The following is an 11521-nucleotide window of genomic DNA, read 5'->3' as shown; positions in this document are numbered from 1 at the left end:
GGAGAGAGAGAGGAAGGGCAGAAAGAATATTTGAAGAAATAATGGCCAAAAACTTCCCAAATTTGATGAAAGATACAAATCTACACATCTCAGAGGCTCAGTGAACTCCAAGTAGAATATACTCAGACCCACACTGAGACACATTGTAATCAAACTGTTGAAAGCCAGAGACGAAAAAGCGAAACTTGAAAGTATTAGGAGAAAGCTATTTATCAAGTACAAGGGATCCTCTATAAGATCAACAGCCAGTTTTTCATCAGAAACCCTAGACTCCAGAAGGCAATGAAATGACATATTTAAACTGCTGAAAGAAAAACTGTTGACCAAGAATTCTATATCCAGCAAAACCATTCTCCAAAAATAAGGGAGAGGGAATTCCCTGGTGGTCCGGTGGTTAGGACTTGGCGCTTTCACTGCCAGGGTCCAGGTTCAGTTCCTGGCTGGGGAACTAAGATCCCACAAGCTGTGCTGCATGGCCAAAAAAAAAAGAAAAAGAGAAAAAAAAGAAAGAAAGAAAGAAGGAAAGAAAAAGGGAGAAATCAAGACATTCTCAGGTAAGCAAAAGTTGAGGGAGTTTGTTACCCTTATACTTGCCATGCAAGAAATGCTAAAGGGAGTCCTGCTGGTTAAAATGAAAGGACCCTAAACAGTAACTCAAAGCTGTATCTAAGACTTGAAGGGAGAAGTAAATAGTTCTACAATAACAGTTGGAGACTTCAATACCCCACTTTTAATACTGGATAGGACATCTAGACAGAAGATTAAAGATATGGAGGATTGAGCAGCTCTCTAAACCAACTAGACCAAACAGACATCTATAGAACACTCCAACACCACAATACACATCTCTATCAAATGCACATGGAACATGCTCCAGTATAGATCAGCTATTAGGCAAAAAAGCAACTCTCAGTACTTTTTTTGGCATCATTTATTTAATTTTATTTTTTATTGAAGTATAGTTGATGTACAATATTATATAAGTTACAGGTGTACTCTCAATAAATTTTAAAAGGCTGAAATCATCTTCAGCTACAATGGAATAAAGCTGGAAATCAATAACAGAAGGAAAGCTGTTATGTTCACAAATATGTGGATATTAAACAACACACTCTTTTTTTTTCCGCTACAGAAAGTTTTATTGTTTCCATTTGGTCCAAGGCTTGGGAGAGAGCTCCAGGGTGGTTAAAAATCTGCCTAGTGGCTGCAGAGACGGGCTTCAGGCAGAAGCTCTGATGCCAGAGGGGCTCCTCAGAGGCTGCTGGACTTCAGAGACTCCTAGTCATGCTTGAGGGTGAGTACTTCCTAGAGATACTCGCCCAGCCCAGCCTGGGGACCAGCCATCCCGTGGAGGTTGGTCAGGTGGCACCCATCTTCTTGATGAGTTTCACCCCCTCATCTAGGGAGTGGCTCTCCAGGAAGTCACAGAGGTGGGGGTCTGCATGGGCAGAACCCAGGGCATGCAGGTCCAAAAGGGCCTGGTTCAGGTTCTTCTCAATGAGAATGGCGTCTTCCATAGCGTCCTGGGTTTTACTCCACTCATCCTGAGATGGCTTCTGCACATCCTGGAAGAGGGCACGGCCGCCGCGCTGGTTTTGCATTTTCAAGAGACACTCAGCGCCCTCGCACTTCTCTTTGGCCAATTTGAGGGAAAAGTGGCCCACGCCCTCCAGAGCCACGTCGTCGGGATCAAACTAGAAGCCCAGAGACAGGTAGGTGTGGGAGACCCACAGATGCATGTTGACCAGGCGGTTGATGGCGGCCTCCACCTCAGTGGAATAATTCTGATGAATCTGGGAGCTCACGGTTGATCGGTAATAAGGAGTTAATCTCGAAAAATGGTGTTGGCTGGTCCCGGTGACCGAGGATAACTGAGTGGCTGATTCTGAAGGCTGTGACTGGAAAAAAATGTTGGAGGGTGGTCAGAGGCTGGAGCAAAGGGTGTCCCTGGGTCTGTTCCATCCAAACACTGTTGAAGCAAGAGACAGATGCACGGGACTGCTGAGCACACTGCTAACACACTTTTAAAGAAACGATGGATCAAAGAAGAAATCACAAAAGAAATTGGAAAATACTTGGGGATGAATGAAAACAAAAATACAACACGTTAACGAACGAAACTTGGGTCTGCTCGCCCACGTGCAGTAAAGCCAATCTATTGACACCAGGTTGTAGTGAAGGAAAGTGCAGCATTTATTGCAGGTACAAAGCAAGGTGTCCAGGTAGCTAGTGTTCAAAACACCTGAACTCCCTGGTGGCTTTCAGGGAAAGGTCTTTAAGGACAAGGTGAGGGAGCGGGGTTGTGGGTGTGTGATCAGCTCATGGACATTCTTCTGATTGGCCAGTGGTGAGGTAATCGGGAGTCAACATCATCAACCTTCTGGTTCCAACTGGCCTGAGGTCTACGTGCTTGTGGGCAGCATATGGTTACCCTTTTCCACCTGGTGGAGGTTTCAAGCATCTGAAAAACAACTCAAAGGATGTGGCTCAGAATATTATCTATAGCCCTTGAGGTGGAACTAAAGGTTCTTGACTTTGTTTAATGGCTAAACTAGTATTATTTTGTCTTGATTGACTGTTTTCCCTCCTTTCTGCATTTTCTCACTTCTCTGATTAAATTTATGCTTTGGAACTTGAGGAAGGCCTAGGAGCCTAATGTTCTTCTACAGACAAGAGGCAGGCAGAGGACATGGCGGGGTCATGGTGGGGGGGTCTGTCCCAGGAAGGCCCCATAGGGTCCTGGTCAATTATAAACATACTAAAAGTTATCAAGAACCTAACTTTATACTTTGAGGGAATAGGAAAAGAGGAGTAAACTAAAATCAAAGGTAGTAGAAGTTAGGAAATCATAAAGATTAGAGCAGAAATAAATTAAATAGAGAATAAAGAAATAATAGAGATACTTCCCTGGTGGCGCAGTGCTTAAGAATCTGCCTGCCAATGCAGTGGATACGGGTTCGAGCTCTGGGCCGGGAAGATCCCACAGGCCGTGGAGCAACTAAGCCCGTGCGCCACAACTACTGAGCCTGAACTCTAAAGCCCGCAAGCCACAACTACTGAGCCTGTGTGCCACAACTACTGAAGCCCATGCGCTTAGAGCCCGTGCTCTGCAGCAAGAGAAGCCACCGCCATGAGAAGCCTGCGCGCTGCAGTGAAGAGTAGCCCTCCCGCTCGCCGCAACTAGAGAAAAGCCCGTGAGCAGCCATGAAGACCCAACTCAGCCAAAAATAAAAATTAATTAATTAATTAAAAAACAAAAAGAACCAAAAAACTTCGGGATTTCCCTGGTGGTCCAGTGGTTAAGACTCTGCGCTTGCAATGCAGGGGACGTGAGTTTGATCCTCGGTCAGGGAGCTAGGATCCCATATGCCATGCTGTGTGACCAATAATAATAATAATAATAATAATAATAATAATAATAAACCTTCCAACAGAGAAGTCCAAGACCAGATGGCTTCACTGGTGAATTCTGAATCATTTATGGAATAATACCAATTCTTATCTAATTCTTCGAAATAATAGAAGGGGAAGTGACAGTTCTAACGAGGCCAGAATTACTCTGATAATAGTGACAGGTAAATATGTTGCAAGAAAAGAAAATTACACACTGTGAGATAATAGGAAAAAATATATATATATATATTGGTCTCTGCCCCCGGTTCCTGGCACAGAGCTCCTGAAAACCTTGTAACTTCCTATGTGATAAGAACCCTCGGAGCATCTTTTGTTCTAATATTTGGTCTTTGACCCTAGTTCCTGACACAGAGTTCCTAGAGCCTCTGGAATTTCCTGGGTGATAGGAGTGTCTTTCGTTGTAATGATGGGACTGGGTGGGCTCGTGGATGGCCCCTGGATGGGGGCTGGTCACCAGGAGGGCCAAGCCATGATTAAGAGTTTGGAATTTTCAGCCACACTCCCTCCCCCACCGTTCTCCAGAGAGGGGGGATGGCCTGAAAATGGAGTTAATGATTGATCATGCCTACGTGATGACGCCTCCATAAAGATCCCAAAAGAACCGGGTTCAGAGAGCTTCCGGGCTGGTGAACACGTGCAGGTGCTGCAAGAGGGCATGGAAGCCGTGCGCCCCTTCCCGGATGCCTTGCCTTCCACATCTCCGTATCTTTTTCATGTTCTTCTTTTTTTTTTTTGCCGGGGGCGGGGGTGGGCTTAAAACAGTAGCAATTTATTTTCTCACAGCTCTGGAGGATACAAGTCTGAAATCAAGGTATTGATAGAGCCACGCTCTTTCTGAGATCTATAGGGAAGAATCCTTCCCTGCCTCTTCTAACCTCAGGTGTTTGCCGGCAATCCTTGGTGTTCCTCGGCTGGTAGAGGCATCACTCCAATTCCTTTTTAAATTTAATTTAATTTATTTATTTTTGGCTGCGTTGGGTCTTCATTGCTGCATGCGGGCTTTCTCTAGTTGCGGCAAATCAAACCTATGGTGAGATACCACTTCATTTATTTTTAAAATGTATTTATCTATTTGTTTGTTTGTTTATGGCTGCGTTGGGTCTTCGTTGCTGCCCGTGGGCTTCCTCTAGTTGCGGTGAGCGGGGGCTACTCTTCGTAGCGGTGCGCAGGCTTCTCATTGCCGTGGCCCTCGTTGCGGAGCACGGGCTCTAGGCGCCCGGGCTTCAGTAGTTGCGGCGCACGTGCTTAGTTGCTCCGCAGCATGTGGGATCTTCCTGGACCAGGGCTGGAACCCCTGTCCCTGCATTGGCAGGGGGATTCTTCACCATTGCGCCATCAAAGAAGTCCCGAGATACCATTTTATACCCATTAGCATGGCTATTAGCAAAATAACAAGTGTTGGTGTGGAGAAATTGGAACCCTCTTGGACCTCTGGGGGAAATGTGAAATGGTGCAGCTGCCGTGGAAAACAGTTTGGTAGTTCCTTACAAAGCTAAACACAGAACGACCATATGATCCAGCAACTCCACTTCTGGATATATATTCAAAAGAATTGAAAGCAGGGGCTCAAACTGAGCTTGTACACCAATGTACACAGCAGCACTATTCACAAAAGCCAAAAGGTGGAAACAATGCAAATGTCCACCAATAACTGAATGGATAAACAAAATTTGGTATATCCACACAAGGGACTATTACACAGTCATAAAAATAGAATGATGTTCTGATCCATGCTACAACGTGGATGAACCTTGAAACATTATGCTGAGTGAAATAAGCCAGTCACAGAAGGACAAACATTATATGATTCCACTGGTATGAAATGTCTAGAATATGCAAATTCATAGAGACAGGAAGTCAATTTTAGGTTACCAGGGGCTGGAGGAAGAGGGGTTAGAAATGAGGAATTATTGCTTAACAGTTACAGAGTTTCTGTTTGGGGGTGATGGGAAAGTTTTGGAAGTAGATAGTGATGTTATACTATATGTATGCTCAACATTTCAGATGTACTTAATGTCACTAACAGTTCACTTAAAAATGGTTAAAATGGCAAATTCTATGTATGTTATATATATTTTACCACAATACAAAAATGCAAATTAAAAAAACTTTATAAAAATGGTATCACACTGTTACAATTATTTTCACTCAAGGGTCTGGATTGGAGATTTTTGCCTGCAAGTCTGGCCCATCCTTTTTCACTGCTGTATAGTACTCCATCGTAAGAACACACCTGAATATTTCCCAAGTTTCCAGCTCCTTCTTATTATGAACCATGCCGCTGGGAAGGCATGCACATGTAGGTTTCTCTAGGGTTCACACTAGGACCATGAGGGAGGGTCCAGCCATCCTCAGCTGTGTTAGCATGGCCAAATTGTTCTTCTGAGTGGTCAAGCCAATTCCCACGCCCATCACCAGTGACTCTGTCCCCTGCCTAAGAGTGAAATGGGATCTCAGTGAATTTTTTTCCCTGATGACTAGATTGAGCTTCTATTTATTGGTTGTCCTGGGTTCATCTTCCCAGAATTGCCTTTTCATGCCTGTACTGCATTGAATAGTGTGTCCCCAAATTCATGTCCACCAGAACCTCAGATTGTGACCTTAAGGGTCTTTGTAGATGTAATTATTTACATTAAGATGAGGTCATACTGGAGTAGGGTGGGCCCTAAATCCAATGACTGATTACTTTGTAAAAGGACACATGAAGATGGAAGCAGAGATTGGAGTGATGCAGCCACACGCCAAGGGACGCCGACCAGTGCCAGAAGCCACCAGAAGCCAGGAGAGCGGCCTGGGACCAATTCTCCCTCACAGCCTCCAGCCCTGCTGACACTTTGATTTGGGACTTCTGGCCACCAGAACTGTGAGAGAATAAGTTTCTGCTGTTGTAAAGCAGAAATGTAAGACCCAGTTCGTGGTCATTGTTATGGCAAAAACAATGCCATCTGCCCATTTTTCTGTGTGGTGTTTTTTCTTTCCGTCTAGTGTGTCTGGTGGAGTGGGGGCACTTCATATGTCCTGGAAGCTATTCCTTGGTCAGTTAAATGCATCGCAGGTATCTCCTCTCTGTCCCTGGCTTATCTTTTCAATTTCTTGATGGATTTTTTTGGTGGCCGAAAGTTTGAAACTGTGACTGATTCCAAAGGACTGTCCCAAAAGTATTCATTTTTTTTCCTTGTCAAGAGCAGGTTTTCATTTTTCAGGCAGTTAAGCCTGGGGTATAATTTTCTCTCTTCCATGATGCTCTCAGCCAGCCGTGACTTCCCTGCCTTCGGGGTTTGGGCCTCTGCCAGCGCCCCTACCTCTCAGAATCAGAGCTCAGTGAGGGAAGAATGGGGACAGCTGAGTGTGAGTCAGCAGGGCCTGGGCTGCAGGCGGAGCGGGGGACGGAAGTGGTCAGCTCAGGCCCTGGGACCGGCTGTGCGGATTCCTGGCTGCGGGTGGTCACCAGCACAGCCCAGGCCGGGCAGGAAGTGGGTCAGCTGAGGCATCAGGCTTGGAGCCCCACATGCTCACTGCCCGGAACCCATAACCTCCCGACCTCCTGCCCCCACACGACCCCCTCCAGCACCCTGGTTTGCATGCCTGCTCCCGTAATGGTTTCACTGACCACAGTGTGCATTTATGGAGCACCTGCTGTGCGCTAGGCCCTGGCTGAGTGTGGACCCCCAGCCCTGCCAGGTGGCTGGGGGAATCAGTTCCCTGACACTGGGGGAAACTGAGGCCCAGAACAGGGCAGCCCTGTGCATGACTCACACAGCGTGGTGTCCCAGCCACCCAGCCTCCCAAATCCTCCTCCTTGGCTGGCTGGGGCCCTCTCCACCTCTAGGTGTCCTCACCCTAAACACGGCAACTTAGAAGAAAAAACAGCTAGGAAGTTTCCACGTTTTCTCTCTTTGCCTCCCTCAGTCCCTCTCTCTCTCTCCTTTGTTCTCTCTGCATTTCTGGTTTTCTGTTTCTCACCACCACCCCCATCAGTGTGTGTGTGTGTGTGTGTGTGTGTGTGTGTGTGTGTGTGTGTGTGTGTGTGTGTGTGTGTGTGTGTGTGTGTGTGTGTGTTGGGGGTGGGGACAGCCTGAACGCACCCCTCCTCTCTTCCAGGGGACCAGGACACGTCCGGGCAGGTCTGGACACTCCTTGTAGAAACTGCTGACTGCCTAGTGGCAAGATGCCAGGGCAGGAAGGAGCCAGTAGGAAGGTTGAAGAGGGTGTGCAGGAAGGCCTAGTTTGGGATTTCTGGTGTGGTGCTTTGCCCTTCTTACCCCCACCCAGGCCTGTCACACTCAGAGTGTCCCAAGATGACCTCAGCATCTTCCCCCAAAACTTTGGGTTTTGAGGGATGCATAGGAGTTATCTAGGTGTAGATGGAGGAGGGGGGACTTCCAGGCAGAAAAGACAAGCTGGGGTCAGCAGAGACAAGGGAAAAGGGGTTCAGATGTCCAGCAGAGGAGTCTGGCTTGCTCCTGTGGGCCAAGGGGAGCCACCGAGGGTGTGAGAGGCGGAGAGGGGCCCAGGCAGATCCCTGGAATGGGATGGACTCTTGTCTGAGACCCTCACCTTTAAGACCGAGAACATCCAAGTGAGAGCTGAGGGAAAACTCTGTTGAATGGGGCCAAGGCTTACCCTTGAATGAGCCTCCCTGAATATACCTTAGACCCTTCAGCTGCCTGTCTGTCCCCCATCACAGCTGGGACCCCTACACTGTACTCCCAGCCTGGAAGCTGCTGGTTTCCTGGTGTGTCCCCAGTCCAAAGCCCAGTGCACAGTAGGTAATTTATAAGTTCCTGGAGCAGCCAAGAGGAGATGGGGCTCTAGAGGCAGGGAACAGGCAGGGTGGGGGCCTCAGCTGGAGGAGGCACCTGGCCTTCAGGGGCGTGTCATCCCCCTTCCCCTCCCCGGAGGCTCCTGCGCCTCCCTGCGCCCCCTGTTGGCCTCAGAATGGAACACCCAGCCCCGACCCCTCTCCTCTCTCCCATAGTTTATTGCACACCTATTATGTGCCCAGGGCTGTTCTGGGTGCAACAGACACAGGGGACCCCAGACAGACCTGCCTGTCCTCCGGGACTCCCATAGAACTAGTCAGTTACTACCCAGAGTATGTTGGCACGAGGGTGGGGGGGAACCAGGCAGCTATGGGAGGCAGAGGAGGTACCTGGACAGCCAGGAGGGCTTCCTAGAGGAGGAAGTAATAGTAGTTGTACTTATTAAGTAAGTACTATGCGCCAGAGCTGTAAAAGCAGAATCTCACTGAATTCTCACACAAGGCCCATGAGTGTGGGGAACGGAGGCTCGGGGAAGTGGGCCTCAGATCGTCCCCCACCTCGCAGCTTCTCATAGCCTTTGGAATAACACCCAGACCACTCGCCAGGCCTTGAGACCCTGCGCCATCAGCCCTGCTACCCCTCCCACATCCCCTCCACCTGAATCACCCAATCTCCTCCACACACAGCCATCCCTCTTGGCCTGCAACTTGTAGGGTACAGTTGAGGTCAGGGGGTTTCTCTCTGGGCAGCGTGGCCAAGGGTAGGCGGCGGTTCCCGTTGAACCAGGGAGGTGAGGGGAGGTTTCCAGGATTTGGGAAAAGGATACCCCATGTAAAAAGGACACAGCCCCTTCCAGTGACCACAGGAGCATCTATATGGTACACCTGGGACCCTGCTCACACCCCGGGGCCGTGGAAAGAGCCAGCCTTAGAAGCAAAACCACCGTGCTATAGACACCTCATCTTGGGGTGCAAAGACCTTGGGGGCTCAGGGACTTGGAGGGGGTACCCCTTCCCCTGGGACCCATGTTCCCCAAAACAAGCCATTTCCTTACTGCTGAAGCCCCTTCTTCTTTGAAGGCCACTGACTCTGGAGTGTCCCCATTCCTGCTGAGGACAGACACAGGGGATGACCGAATCCTGTTTCCGGTGTTCAAGCTGCTCAGTCCAGAGTAGCCGGCTTGGGTTCACATTCCCGCCCCTCCTCTCCTTGGGACAAGGGGCTTCAACTGACAGAGCCTCAGTTTCCCCAGCTGTAAAAGGTGGTAATAGCACCTCCCCCACAGGGGAATTCTGCACACACTGGGGGTCAGCATGATCACGATTCAAATCCCACTCCCCACCCCGCTTGCTGTGTGACCATAGGCAAGTTACTCAACCTCTCTGTGCATCAGAACCAAGGCAGTGGGTTGTAGGAGGTAGAACACTCAGTACAGAAATCCTCTCATCATTATCCATTCAGCACACTCATTGCAGTGGCCACACACCAAGGACCAGGTCACACACCAAGCACCAAGGACAGAAATACTGGTGATTTGAGGTCCCCTCTGCCAGTTGATGACCCCAGGTTGAGGATGACCCTGGCGGATGCCAGCTTCTCACAAAGACACACAAGAAATTGCATATTTCAACTGTTTTATTTGCTTTCTGGGGTGTCAAGTTTGGGGTCTCCCGGGGTCCAGCCCCCAGCAAAGTCTGGCAGACTCTTGCCCGGCCTGGGGTCCCAGACACGGCGCTTTCAGACAAGGCACTCATAGGGTTCAGGGAAAAGCCACCCCGAAGCTGCAGGGGCTGGACCCTCCTTTGGGGACAGAACACGGGGTCACCTTCAGCAGGAAGGGTTTTTCCTAGAGAGAGATTTATGACAAGATAGAAACCTGAGATGTTAAGGGAGCTCCGGAAACATGCCTGGGCAGGAAGAAGGCCAACTCTGTTTCCCACGATCCAGATGGGTCTCCCGTGGCATCCAGCCAGGCCTTGGGAGCAGAGAGCCCAATTCCAAACCGGCTTTCTCTGGGATTTCCTCCAAGTGTGCAGGACACAAAAGCCACTGGCCCCAGGTCCCACCCCTGCGAACGGCTTGGGTGAGGCCGGTCTGGGCAGCGGGGAACCAGGGCCTGGGGGTGCTTCTCTCTTTCCCATCCTGTCCCCTTTCTCTGTGCCCCATGTGTACTGCAGAGGCAGGCACTTCTGTGGGTCTCTGGGCAGCTGAAGGGAAGCCTTGGGTGAGGAGAGGGAGGAAGAGAAAAAGGTCTTAAGTGGGGGGAGAAGCTTGGGCTGGACTGGAGCCCTTGAGGGTCTAGGAACCCCTGAAACTCAAGCTGTGACAACTGCCCCTAAACTGGAGGACAGGATCTCGTAGCAGGTATGCCCAGTGTCCATCCAAGAACTAACTTTCAAGATGTGGATTTTGGGCAAATGTCCTTTCCCCTCAACAGCCATTCTGCCCTGGGTCTGAGGGGGATCCTGGCCTTTAACACACTTCTTCACTGCAAAGATGGAGATGTTTTTCCTCCCAGTGGCAGCACTGGTCCCTTTACGAGGCACTTGTTCCATGAGAAGGGAAATTTAATTGGGGTTATAAAAACAAAGCCCTTTTTAGCTCCCCACAAGTCTGTGGAGGCCATGAGACTCTTGGCCACGAGGGATGACCTGACAATAAGGCAGCAGCCTCTGCCTGTATGACCACCATCAGCGCCTCACGCTGGCTGCAGGCTTGAGAAGGCTTCCAGTGGCCTCAGGGCAGAGGCTGGGCCCTCAGAGGAGAATGGGGCTCTGTCCCACCATCCCCGAAGGGGACTTCTGTGTTCAGACACTCCAAGAGGTGAAGAGGTCAAAGGTCAACAGTCTAGACAGTGGCAGCAAAAAACAGGCCAGTGTGGTGGGTGGATTTCCACGAGCAGCTCCCTTCCCCCGCCCGGTCACCCCTCGGGGGAACAGGCCTGTGGGTGGACATACACACCCACTGGCCCGGCTTCCTGGCAGAAACTTCTAAGATAACAAAAAGGCATCAACAGTATCCTTTTCCAGTCGTCCCCTTGAGCAGGCCCTTTCTGTTCTAGAAGTTTCCACGCCAGCAAAGAGCAGGGTAGCTGAAAACTATTTTTCTTGCTGAAACTATCACAACCTGACCTTTCCCCAAAGACCTGGCACCGACTGGGAAGCCATGACCTCTGCCCCCACCCCCTGCTGCCCCACGGCCCTGTCTCTCTCAGTGGCCAGGAGACCTTGGCTGTTCCTTGATTGGACCAGGTGAGCCAGGTGGCACCAAGCCCAGTCCACCAACTGGAATTGCTGCTTCTTCCCACCTTTCTTTCTATCCACTCCGTCTTAGTTCTTTTCCGA

General features: G+C 49.7%; 1 protein-coding gene across 3 annotated transcripts in view; it reads right to left on the bottom strand.

Moving 5' to 3' along the window:
* Positions 1 to 934: 934 nt before the first annotated feature.
* The window catches only part of PGPEP1 (pyroglutamyl-peptidase I), a 42223-nt gene continuing 31636 nt past the window's right edge, over positions 935 to 11521 (bottom strand). For 2 of the 3 annotated variants that reach the window (XM_067733250.1, XM_067733255.1), the window contains one exon: positions 935 to 1969. In XM_067733250.1, the coding sequence (XP_067589351.1) occupies positions 1771 to 1969 (199 nt within the window). In that variant the 3' untranslated portion in view covers positions 935 to 1770. The remainder of the gene's footprint in view (positions 1970 to 11521) is intronic. The other variant, XM_067733253.1, reaches the window with a different exon arrangement.

Source organism: Pseudorca crassidens, chromosome 3 (genome assembly GCF_039906515.1).
Source record: "Pseudorca crassidens isolate mPseCra1 chromosome 3, mPseCra1.hap1, whole genome shotgun sequence".
Taxonomy (NCBI): Eukaryota; Metazoa; Chordata; class Mammalia; order Artiodactyla; family Delphinidae; genus Pseudorca; species Pseudorca crassidens.
Note: the sequence above shows the minus strand (reverse complement) of the source record. Positions and strands in the feature narration are given on the sequence as shown.